Source organism: Actinia tenebrosa, unplaced genomic scaffold, assembly GCF_029948245.1.
Source record: "Actinia tenebrosa isolate PJP-AT-01 unplaced genomic scaffold, QUT_ActTen_1.0 PGA_scaffold0__85_contigs__length_37466705, whole genome shotgun sequence".
NCBI classification, from domain to species: Eukaryota; Metazoa; Cnidaria; class Anthozoa; order Actiniaria; family Actiniidae; genus Actinia; species Actinia tenebrosa.
In genome coordinates, this window is record NW_028292569.1 from 10,498,296 (window position 1) to 10,510,140 (window position 11,845).

An 11,845-nucleotide genomic window follows, 5' to 3' on the forward strand; every position below is an offset into this window, starting at 1 on the left:
TTACTCTTACACATACTGTATGTATAATATGTGTGAGCAATGCCAATGCTAAACCAAATAATACGTTTTCCATATGTAATAAATAGAAGAAAGTTATTATGAGCTAGAGCCAAGAATATGTTGATACATGTGATAAGAAAAACATTTTTGTAAAGCAAAACACCTATTAAAGTATGTATCATTGCAGATTCATCTTCACAGCATCGTATGTCTATAATGTCATTCCTTTTTCTTCTTACAACTCTCCGCAACAGTCACAAGATAGTACGCCATCTGCTGTTGCCCCCATGAATGAATTTGCGGTGCTGATTCTGAACCCAGATTTATTACATGTGAAGTTCTTGTGGTTGCTGGATTGCATTTCTTGTAAATATTCTTGAAATGCAATGCTTTCATTGTCTAGCCCCCATTTCACAGCATCCTTTCTGCTAAGATTATATGACTTGTAGCTCATTATTCTTGTAATGAGGTGGTCAGGGGGTGTTGTCTCTTTTCGGACCAATACATCATGAGCTTTAGTACCTGTGATCCTTCCCTTGCGGTGATCAAACCATAAGGGGCTCACATTCTGACATTTGGTGAATTCAAAAAGATTGTCAATTTGATGTTCAGTAACAGAATATGCTAGAAAGGTTTCTTGTACTTTATTTGACAGTTGATGATCAGTAAGGGACTTGTTTTCTTCATTATAAAGGCTTGTTAGTGTGACAGGAAAATTATTCTCAGACAGTTTCTCAGATGTTGTGCTTTGTTGACAAACACCAGGCAATGGAGGAATGAGGTTAAAAAAGGCGGCATAAGGGCAGATTTTGTGAAAACAAGTAAGTGCAGAGCTATCTGGAAGTGGATCCCTGCTGGATGGTGTAAAAAAATCCACTTTTTTCTTTCTGTTACTGTTGACTAACCCTTGGATGTTATCGACAGTGGTTGGCTTAATCTGAAACAAAATACAATAAAAATTCTTACAACATGTACAGTGTCCTAGCTTAATCGTAAATCTTTACTTTTAAATATTTTAGGCAATCGATTGATGTTTTTACCGTGGTAAAATAAAGAAGCTTCCTTCCTTCCTTCCAAATTGAATGGATTAGATACTCCAATTTGCTTTTTTTTGATTAGATTTGTACAAAACTGTGTGTGTGTAAATACCATATATACCTCTTTTTTGACAACTTTATTCCATTTGCAAGCTTCACTGGTCACAGATGTTTTATTGATTCCATATCTAATGCCCAGTTCTACCTTAAACAGCAGGGCTGCAATATGACTACAAGCTTCCCCTAACCTGGAAGAAATATAATTAAAATCATGTCATAAATTGCATAAAAGACATTTATAATATTATTCACTTACAAATTACTACTTACCCTGCAGCACATGTACAATGGGCACAAAATATGTCTGCACTGGTTTTGTGTAAACAGACCCACGGCTGATGAGCTTTTTCCTTCGTTCTCATGGAGGGAAGAACTCCGGCTTTAAAAAACAGTAGGGTGCTTCTTTAACATCAAACGCTTTGACTTCCTCGACGTGGCCACTTTCGACATATCTACAAACCGGTAAGCGGGTGCAATAAAAAGTACGTAAGTTACTTAACTTTGCGAAATTTATCACGAAAAGTTTAGGATTTTGAAAGCCAAAGCAATCTTTTAAATTCCAAACATGATACAGTGTAATTCATTTAAAGAACCTAGTTCAGTTGACTTGTGCTGTAAAAAGTAACGCAGCTTCAAGACAACAATCTTGTGTTTACATATGCAAATAATATTATCACAATAAGTGTCATAAACAGCCAATTAGCGACCGCCATATTGCTCAAGTCGCTCAGGACAAGTTCACGACAAAAATGACCGAAAAGCAATATTTTGAAAACTTTTTAAAAGTTGAGATAAATTTTAAATAAAGCTTTTAGGTTTGCCATAGAGGTTGATTAATTTACGACTCCATAAAATTCATTCAATGCTCGGCAAAACAGTCTTTTGCAGTAATACCAACAAAAAAGTATTTAGTATTATAAACTTACTATATATCTCTAAGCTCTTGTATGCTTTCATTGATTTTTTGTCAAAAATAGACGGTGTTTCTACTAGGTACGTGTAAATCTGTCCAAAGTCCAGGTCCGGCCAAAGAGTAGGGTCGGTCGACCAATTTTCATCTTTTATGATGTATGGGTCCGGTAAAATAGTTCCAGATACACCAAAACTTAATTTTTTCCGGTACCGTTCTTTTGCTTCTGATGGCATACCCATTACATATAAAGAAAACGAATTCTTAGTGTCCTTAGCCATAGCCAAGAGACGGCTTTCCCCAGCCGTCAAAAATTCCACCGCGCGTATGAGTCCGAATTTGACGGCCAGCTTCGAAGTGCACGAGCGGATGTGACGTCAAAAAAAGATTCCATGAAACCTGCTTGACACAAACTCAACCTTCACAACTCGGGAACCAAACATCGAAATGACTCGAGATTTTTTCTTGTGACTTATAACACTGACTTCTAAAACATACTTGAGAAATATCTTTATACGATCTAAAGTTTAGATTTTGATGTTTTGATGACGTCATGTGTAAACCAGCAGACTGATTTAGCATCGGGACGGCGACGCCGAAGACGACGTGACGGCGCGCGGTATGGACTGGAACTAGCGGTTTTTAACTTCCGGTTTTCGAAGCGACGTCCTACACGTCCCGTTCAGGACGGCGTTTGCAGTCATTTGACGTCGCGAAGAAAACGTGAAAAGTAAGTAGTCTTTAATTTACTTTCATAGCCTATAAGGTGATATAATTAAGCAAATACTTGACTTAAAATACTTGCCAATTAGTTCACTAGATAATTCAATTCGTCTACAATTCATTTTACTTCACAAATGGAAAGAAAATACGTGGATAAGCTTACTATCAAGCTAATTAGCGAAATGTCACAGCTTCTAGTTACCGGTGTAATAAAACTGTTGCCCCTGGAAATTGTTTTTGAATTGTTTTAATGAAGAAATTTTAAAGAACAACTCGACTAGGTACTAGCTTATCAAGGTTATTACTACTTATAACAACAACAACAATTAATGTTGTGCTTTAAAGTTTTACAAATTCATATTTTATCACATGCCTTGTTGTTTTTTCATTCCAGTGATGTGTCAAGAGGACAGTTTTTATCGATATTTTAGTAATGTAAGATTAAACTTTGTAATTCTAATTTTTCTCATTTTCCATTATAATAGCCCATTGTACTTGGTAAAAACGAAGAAATAGGATGGAAGCTGAATCAAAGAAAAAGTAAGGCTCACTGCATAATAAGACTACAAATTTAATATTATTTATAATGTAAACATCTCATGCAAAAATAATCATTAGAAATACCATTTAAATTTGTTTATACAATAACAGAAATTATATTATAAAAACAAAATAATTAAGTATAAGCTCATAAATATTAAGTAATCTAAGTATAATATAATAGCAATATATACAATGGTACTATACAATTATAACACTACACTTTTATCTCATGATCAACAAAAACGTCACGAGCTGTTTCATAATTGGCTTATATTTTTCTATCTTTCTTTATAGGTCAGTAATGACTTGGGGTGAAACTAAAGACTTGATGATGTTGAGGGTGATTGCAGCAGAGGGAGTTTTTGTACATAAATTTGGGCAAACAAGGAAAAGAATTGCAGCGGATCACGATGCTGGAGATGATGCCACAAAACCAGAGAAAGTAAAGAGAAGGTCTTCATCTGATACACTTGAATGGCTTAGAGAGAAGGGAATAGAAGACAAAATATTGAAGGAAGAGGAGACAAGACAGAAAAAAGAAGAACTAGAACTTCTGCGGGTGCAGCAGGGTGGACTAATATTATTGTAGCCTAAGTTCCCTTTCTCTTTAGTTTGTGGGTTTATATATATATATATATATTCATATTTATAATTATTTATATATCATACAGTTATATATTACCTTTCACCTGTATGTACTTCATGCCACGTGGCACAAAAGGCTTCTTAATTATTTATTGTGCAGGTACATTTATATTCAATATCTTTACAACTTTGGGAATTTATGAACCTATAAATATATTTGACATTTTGAATAAAGTAGAATGCAATAACAAAAAAAAGATAAATAAATTATTTACTTTCAAATGTATTGCAATGTCAAGTTTGTAATGTCAAACGAATGCTATTCATGTGTCTTCCATTAAAAAAATAATTTGAATGATAATAAATGTTATTTGAATATCCTTGAGAGAAAAAAACATGTAAAGCATTACATTTCATTTGCCCTATTTTCCTTAGATGTCACAGTTTGCTCATAAGTGGACAAAGTGATTAAGAACAAGAATTTGGAGCTCTGATGAACCTGGTTTTCAAACATTTTATTATCTGTTTTTCCCAGTTCTGAGTTCCGAGTTCAATTTTTGCAGTTTTTGTGTTTTTGCTGTTTTATCCTCCTCCCACAAATAAACACAATTCTTTGTGTAAATTAAACCGAATTGTTTTGATAAAACATCACACTTTCATAAGTCAATAGCAGATACAGTAAAAAGTCCCGCATATAATAACCTCCACTACTTTTCCAAGTCAGGTTGTTATGGTTCTTAAATATTTGGAATCTAGTGACAAATCAGGTGAGTAGGTCCATAACAGGTTCTTAAATTTACCAGCCAAAAACAAAAATTCTTAGATCCTTAGCACATGCTTTGCACATTGCCAAAGCTTTATGCTTTAAAGTGTACAGCATATCAATGATAATTGAATTTACGTGGTCTCATTTACATATTGATATTTCAAATGTTTATATCTCCAAAAAGGAAATTTGAAATACAAAAATAATGCAACCATACTACTACACTGTTCACATATGAGTGATTTTGAACATAATAAAAAATCTTTGATATCCACTTTAAGCATACTTAAGAAATGTATCATTTTTCATGTTAAATTTCAGCCTGGTGATTCTGACATTATCAACTGGTTCTCAAATGGAGTTTTTACTGTAGTCTGTATTAAAGTTACACTCTATTACCTGCAAACAGTTATTTCATGTCGTGGCATTTGGATCTATCTAAATGTAAATGTATAGATTGAAACTTAACCAAATGCTACAACTTAAAACAACTGCTATATATATATAACTACTGGAAATACTCTTGTAGGGTAGGAGGTGGTAAATTAAAAAACTGGGAAACTATATTTTCATATAGACATGTTCTTGCATTCTCCAGCAAAGCACTTACGAGGTAGAGCTTTCCAACAGCACTAAGACCAACTTTTAGTTGTTTTTTAAAGTATACAAACTTTAAATAGTTGGTAATGTTCCCAAACATCCACTCCACTGAAACTCTGACTTCACTCATTGCCTTGTTGTACAACACCATATCGTTGGTTAGATGTGCTCCCCTATATGGATGTAACTGGCGGCAAGGCGCTCAGCTATGAATCAGATTGCAAGTGGTTTTGACAAAAGAATTTATTGAAAAATTCACACAACTTTACAATACTCGAAAAAAAACGGGAACGAGATTACAGGATATCTCTAATGAAAACGAGAAAAATATTTACAATGAGATAAAATAAATTTGTAGCTTATCTAAATAGCTAAAAGTTATGAATAAAATACAGTTTTGCTAGATATAACTAGAAACGGAAATACGTAAATTACGTCACAGGTAATTTGAATATTGCATACTGATTAGCAGTGTTTACAATACGCGAGTGAAAATTACTAGGTTGCAAAGTTTAATGTACAAGTCGGTAAACCGTTTAAAATGAACTAAACCAATGGAAAAAGCAATAGGAAAAATTGACTAGAGGTTAACTATGGCTTTAGGTAAGTATTTTAACCTTTGTTTATGACAAACTAAGAATTACACGGTTTACTGAACACGCGGTCGCGACAATGACCTTGAGTGTAGAGTTTAAGTAGCGAACAAATTAAAGGTTGGAAAGAAAAGGTCTTTTATCCCGCAGTTAAGGCTATTTATCGTAGTAAAAAGGTTAAACAAGCGAGTAAGGCGGTAGCGATCCTATAGTAAACGTTTTAAAGAGTTTAAAAGACAAGATACACTCAGCGTGATTACTAAATTACTACTGCGTGAATAACTTTGTACTAAATTACGCGCTAATGCGACTAGAATTACAACAACATGAAACGAATGCTTAACAAATATATAAATAATCTAAGCTATAAAATATAACGACTAGTTAACGATATTAACATAGATTTGTCCTAAATCTATCCTAGGTATAAGTGTAAAAGGCTTCAAAGATTCATACCTTTACATCGTAGAGAATTCCTTGTCTTGATATGTGCAACGTCTTCAAGAACTTTTACTACACTGATTTAAGCTTAGTTTGGGCCTACTTTTATGGAAAAACCTGCATTCTTAAGACCTTACACATCCTACGCAATATTGCACGCCCTAGGCGCAAACAGGATGTCCCAAACACGAACTTACGTAAACAAGCGCCAAACCTAGGCATGACTCACTGTAATGTAATTACGTACGGAAATTATTTCTTGCTTACGCATTTTCCACGCAAACAGTTAACTAAAGAATTACATTCCTATGTGTACACGAGGCATTCCTAATTAAAAATATAGATTTATGACTAAATAATTACTGTCCAAAATAGTGTCTTTTGACTGTCACACTTGCCCCTCCTTTTTGTTTGCTTCGTCCTCGAGCAAATTCAGGAACAATGATACGCAGGTGGACTCGTCAGTGCTGAAGTGCGGATCTTGGAAGATTATAGAGGTTGCTGTGTTGGCCTGCCGTTGTCCTTGTGGAACGTCGGAGTACAGGTGCAGCCAGTTCTTCCTCAGACGCATCGTCACTATCATCATCATCATCAGGTTCAGCTGGTTCTGTCATTGGTTGAAAGGCGATTGTCATTCCTCCAATGTCATCTTCTTCATCTGATGATTCTGGCGATGCAGTACATGTTTGTCTAGACCTGTCAGCTTGCCTGTGTCGTCCTCGTATCTCCAGCATTGGTCTTGGACACACTTGCATTTCTCCTTGACTAACAACTTTATCTCCTCCATGTCCATCAGCTCTTTCAACGACATATGTATTGTTGTCTCTTCGTTCGACAATTTTGTACACTTGGTTGTCCCATTTATCTTGAATCTTGTTTCTTCCTCTGACTTTACGGTTGCGAAGGAGTACTCGCTCTCCAACTTGTAGTGGTTCGGCCAGTGCTCTGCCCTTCTGGTCATGGATCTTCTTTCTGACGGCAGCAGCTTCCTTCAAGTTTTGTGTCACAGTGGTGTAAGCTTCTCGTAGACGAGTCTGGTGCTTGGTACTCCATTGCTGGTTGTCTACTGTCACTTGTCTGTCATCATCAGGAAGTAGAATGTCCAAAGGTAGCTTGGCATCTCGACCAAACATCAGGTAAAAGGGTGAGTATCCAGTCGTTGCATGTGGCGTAGCATTATAGGCGTAACATAACTCTTTCAGGTGTTCAGGCCACCTTCTTTTCTTTTCTGCTGGTAGAGTTCTTAGAAGCTCATGTAGTGTACGGTTGAATCTTTCGCACTGCCCATTTCCTTGAGGATGATAGGGGGTTGCCCTTGACTTCTTAATTCCATACACTGCACACAACTCCTTGACTAGTTCTGCCTCAAATGACTTGCCTTGGTCAGAGTGTAGTCTTTGGGGGATTCCATACACAAGGAACCATTCTTTAATCAGGGTCTTGACTACGGTTGTCGCTTTCTGATCACGGGTAGGTATAGCAATTGTAAACTTTGTGAACACATCTGTTAACACAAGGACATTTTCTCTTCCATCTGTTGCAGGCTCAAGCAAGGTAAAATCCATCGCTAGCACTTCCAATGGCCTAGTAGCTAGTAGGCTGCCCATCGGCGTCTTGACTGGAAGGTAGGATCCTTTGGCAATGACACATCTTTCACAATTTGAGATCCATTGCTTCACATCTCCTTGCATACCGGGCCACCAACATCTTTTCCTCAAGAGCTGTTCTGTCCTGTCTTGTCCTTGGTGTCCACATTGATCGTGCGCACCCTTCAGTACTTGTGATTTCATTGATGTGGGGAGTAGCAGTAACCGCAGCTCTCTTCCTTGTCCGACTCCTGTACGGCGGTAGAGAACTCCATGGCTTTCCTCGATCCTGTTCCAGTGACTAAGCAACTTCCTTGTATCCCTTGTCTCTTGTTGGCTTTGCCTTTTACTTGGCCGACGTCCAAGGTTTCGGTAGTGGAGGAGACGACTGATACATGGGTCCTCCTGCTGTAGTCGTTGGATCTCTGTGAGAGGTATGGTTGGGAATGAGGTTGCTTGCTCCTCCAGTGCACTTGTCTCTGTGTTGCTTATGAACGCTGCTGATACCATCAAGTGTTGACGTACTTCTTCTGGTAGGTCTGTAGTATTGGTAGAGTAGGCTAGTGTACTTCTTACTTCAACTGTGGTTGGTTCCTCATCTCGGTTGATGCGACTTAGAGCATCTGCATTCTGGTTGTGACGTCCAGGGCGGTACTTGATCGTGAAGTTGAAGTTTGCTAATTCTGCAGCCCACCTCTGCTCCACAGCTTTCAGCTTACTCTTTGACTGTAGGTATGTCAGCGGGTTGTTGTCTGTGTAGACGACAAACTTCGATCCCAGCAGGTACTCCCTGAACTTCTCACATACAGCCCACTTCAAGGCTAGTAGTTCCAGCTTCCTCGATGAGTAGTTCTCCATGTTTCGCTCTCCACCTCTCAGGCCTCGGCTGGCATAAGCGATCACTTTGACTCTTCCGTCCTGTTCTTGGGACAGCACGGCTCCCAATCCTTCGTTGGACGCATCCGTCTCTAGGATGAAGGGCTTGGTGTAGTCCGGGTAGGCCAGCACTGGTGCTGAGGTTAGTAGATTCTTTAACTTGTTGAAGCTCTTTTGGCACTCTTCTGTCCACAGTACGCCAATCTGCTTCTGGGTGGTCTTGTTACTTCCTCCGCTCCCGAGCTCAGCAACTAACTTGTGCAGCGGGCCTGCCATTTGAGCGAACTTGGGGACAAATCTTCTGTAGTATGACGCGAAACCAAGGAATGATCGCAGATCGCGCACTGTCTGGGGGACTGGCCACTCGTTAACTGTCTTTGTCTTTTCAGGGTCTGTCTCGACACCGTCAGCAGAGACCACGTGCCCCAGGTAGGACACCCGATCTCTGAAGAGTTGACACTTGGCTGGTTCAACCTTTAATCCATGATGCTTCAGCTTACTGAATACCGTTTCCAACCGCTCAAGATGTTCTTCAATGGTGGATGAGAAGACTATGATGTCGTCCAGATAGACCATCAGGGTGCGAAGTATGTCCTCTCGGAAGACTCCTTGCATCAACCTTTGGAAGGTCGCTGGGGCATTCTGTAGTCCAAACGGCATCCGAGTGTACTGAAACAAACCCATGGGCGTTGTGAACGCAGTCTTGTGCTGATCATCAGGATGGACTTCAACTTGATTGTAGGCTGATGCCAGATCTATGGTGGAAAAGTACTTTGCGCCACGCAGTGCCTCCAGTGATTCCTCTATCCTTGGTAGGGGGTACTGATCACGCTTGGTTTTCTGGTTCAGCTTCCGGTAGTCGACGCACATCCTCAAGGCTCCAGACTTCTTTCGTACAAGCACTATTGGGGAGGCATAGTTACTCTCACTTGAACATATCACTCCTTTTTCTAGCAAGTCTTGTAGATGCTGTTGCACCTCCTGGTATTGGTTTGGAGGAATCCTTCTGTAACGCTCTGTGACAGGCACATCATCGTCTGTGTAGATGCGATGATATGTTGTCTTTGTACAGCCAAGGTCCTCCTTACATGAAGCAAACACCTCTTCATTTCTTTCGAACATCTGGAGAGCTTTCTCCCTCTGAAGTTCCGTCCCGGGGAAATGTTCCAGGGTAATCCCGTGAGGGGGTGTCTGTATCCTTTGCCAACGTACTTTGCCCACAGCTTCCCGTTGGGGTGGCATCTGAGGGTCAGCACTAAGGTTACAGCACACTGTCACCATGTTATTCTCGTGTAGGAACTCCAACTGCTCTCCTCTCTTGACCATCTCTCCCTCTCGCACAATTCCAATCCGCGTCCTCGGCTTTAGCCATATGTCCTTTGCCGTCTGGTTGGCAACTCTGACATAGTAACACGTCTTGGTAGTATCCACGAGAGTACTGGCCACGGTGAGGTTTCCTTCTACTGGTACACCAAGGGGTTCGATCACAGCATCAGTGCCCCATGATGGGCCTGTGACCAAGACATCAGATTCCGTGAAAGCAGGGACCCAGACTTTGTCTGAGCCGGCTACTTTCACGAACCCAGTTTTACGTTTACTCTTCTTCTCTTCATCTTGCAGGATCTGTTGGTATTGGGGCACCTGCCCAAGAACGTTGGTTCCCAGTAGGCCAGGTACCCTCCTCTGCATTACTGTAGTGGCTGCTGTGTCCTTCGTGATGAAGATGCCGCACCCAGGGACCACCACTCCTCCGATCTCTACTGTAGCGACGATATATCCAATGTAAGGGATGTCCAAACCGTTAGCTCCTCGCAGCTGCAGTAATCTTGTTTCAGGGTGTAGGTCTCCTAGGGTTGGCTGTAGCTTTTCCCTGTAGAACGACTCGGTGATGAGGGTAACCATGGAGCCCGTATCCACTAAGCTTTTCACAGGTACTCCGCCAATCCTCGCCACCACTGTGGGACTTGTCCCGACAAACTTTTCGTTCTGAAAAAGAGAATTAGAGCCACTACAGTTCCTCTCCACGGCGTGGCTCACTGCCGTGGAGAGCTGGAGTTTGACTCCTTCTGTGGTGCTGCTGGTGCCTTGTCTTTCAGGGGCTTCGGGCAGTTCGGCCGAAGATGTCCAAGCTCGTGGCAGTTGTAACATCTCCTCGGACCACGTGGGGGACTTCGTGGTGGTGATGGGCTTGCTAACTTCATGGTAAGTTGGGTTAGCAGCTTCTGCTGCTCATCCAGCAATTTTTGTTGCTGCATGAGCCTCTCCACCAGGGCCTTCTGTCCTGCTGTAAGCTCTTGGATGGCATTTACTTGGTTGCTCTCCACCAACACCTCCTTGGCTGCTGCATGGCGATGTGCTCCTCTATCTGTGTCTTCCGAGCTACGATAGGCCTCTTGCCTCACCTCGTTGAAGGTCTTCTCGGGATGTTCTCTGATATAGCGCTTGAGATCCCTGCGCAACAGGTTGTCACGCAAGTTCTCAACGAATGTGTCTCTGAGGTTCTGGTCCTTGTTTTCCAGGGCTCCTACGTGTACTCTGGTTATGTGCTCCGCCATTGACATCAGAGCATGGGCAAAGTCCTGGATGGGCTCCCTGTCACCTTGTTTTCTGGCGAAAAACCTCTGGAGAAGCTGGGTCTTGGTGAGCTTCTCCCCGAAGACGTCTCTTAGAATCCTGAAGAAGCCATCCGGGTCTGTCCAGTCATCCACAGGCCTTAGTCGAACTTCATCTCGAGCCGCACCTTCTAAGCTATGGTACAGGAAATCCACCGCCTCTTGACCAGTTAACTTCTGGGCAGCCACAGACCTCTGTGCATCCGCTATCCAGTCTTCAAGCACCTTGTCGTCTCTGCCACCAGCATACTTCCTCAGCTTCTTCTCCCTTGGCACTGTCACTTTTACCACTGGTGCAGGAACAGGTTGGGCAGGGGGTCCTCCTTCAGCCTGCATGCCATCCAGCTGTGCCTTGAGTGCAGCCAATTGCTCTGTGAGTGCAGCCACAGCTTCTTCTGCCATGATTTCAGTCTCGTTCCCGTTGGTAAATAATCAGTAACTACTAATGTCAACTTTCTTGCAATCCCACTTCTGACACCAAAAATGTAACTGGCGGCAAGGCGCTCAGCTATG

General features: G+C 41.0%; 1 protein-coding gene and 1 long non-coding RNA gene across 3 annotated transcripts; both read left to right on the top strand.

Moving 5' to 3' along the window:
• The first annotated feature begins 2,013 nt into the window (after positions 1 to 2,013).
• On the top strand, positions 2,014 to 4,118 carry LOC116308237 (uncharacterized). 2 transcript variants are annotated; one of them, XM_089030016.1, is made up of 3 exons: positions 2,014 to 2,737; positions 3,216 to 3,270; positions 3,568 to 4,118. In XM_089030016.1, the coding sequence occupies exons 2-3, from the start codon at positions 3,248 to 3,250 to the stop codon at positions 3,860 to 3,862; spliced, it is 318 nt and encodes a 105-aa protein (XP_088886142.1). In that variant the 5' UTR covers positions 2,014 to 2,737; positions 3,216 to 3,247; the 3' UTR covers positions 3,863 to 4,118. The 2 variants fall into 2 exon arrangements, with proteins under 2 accessions (XP_088886142.1, XP_088886146.1); XM_089030020.1 differs by lacking the exon at positions 2,014 to 2,737 and having other exon boundaries at positions 2,785 to 3,270.
• A 1,197-nt stretch (positions 4,119 to 5,315) lies between these two features.
• On the top strand, positions 5,316 to 7,933 carry LOC148913442 (uncharacterized). The gene is made up of 3 exons (XR_016119794.1): positions 5,316 to 5,827; positions 6,242 to 7,402; positions 7,802 to 7,933. It is a non-coding gene; the product is annotated as an uncharacterized LOC148913442 (long non-coding RNA).
• Positions 7,934 to 11,845: the final 3,912 nt, after the last annotated feature.